Source organism: Charadrius vociferus, unplaced genomic scaffold (genome assembly GCF_000708025.1).
Source record: "Charadrius vociferus isolate BGI_N301 unplaced genomic scaffold, ASM70802v2 scaffold172, whole genome shotgun sequence".
Classification (NCBI taxonomy): domain Eukaryota; kingdom Metazoa; phylum Chordata; class Aves; order Charadriiformes; family Charadriidae; genus Charadrius; species Charadrius vociferus.
The window spans coordinates 721,696-722,193 of NW_009647217.1; the positions used below are offsets into that span (position 1 = coordinate 721,696).

The 498-nt window shown below is 72.3% G+C and overlaps 1 protein-coding gene across 1 annotated transcript in view; it reads left to right on the plus strand.

The window, feature by feature from the left end:
- Positions 1–498, plus strand: part of ZBTB16 (zinc finger and BTB domain containing 16) — a 76,090-nt gene that overhangs the window by 1,182 nt on the left and 74,410 nt on the right. The window contains exon 2 of the mRNA XM_009895937.1: positions 3–319. Within this exon, the coding sequence (XP_009894239.1) occupies positions 3–319 (317 nt within the window). The remainder of the gene's footprint in view (positions 1–2; positions 320–498) is intronic.

Consider the following 498-nt stretch of genomic DNA (forward strand, 5'->3'; position numbering starts at 1 on the left):
AGCCGTCCGCCACCACCGCCACCACCCAGGACGGGAAGCCCCTGGGCATCTACTCCCTGCTGCCGAACCACAAGACTGAGCCGGTGCTCGGCGTGCCGCCCTCGGTGGCGTCCGCCCTGCACGTGCAGCCGGCCCTGGCCGTCTCCATGGACTTCAGCGCCTACGGGGGGCTGCTGCCCCAGGGCTTCATCCAGCGGGAGCTGTTCAGCAAGCTGGGGGAGCTGGCGGCCGGCATGAAGACGGAGAGCAGAGCCCTGGGCGAGCAGTGCAGCGTGTGCGGGGCAGAGCTGCCGGACAACGAGACCCTCGAGCAGCACAGGTGAGCGCCGACGCCGCGCCGGGGGGCATCTGGCCGGAGGGTCGCGGTTTCGGGCCGGGCGGTGGCGCGTACCCGGCGCAAAGTTCCCACCGCGGAGCCCGAAAGCGGGATGCGGAGCGGTGCGCGCGGAGGGCCAGCTGCCGCAACTTTCCTGGGTCTGGCAGCCGCGGCAGACGGTT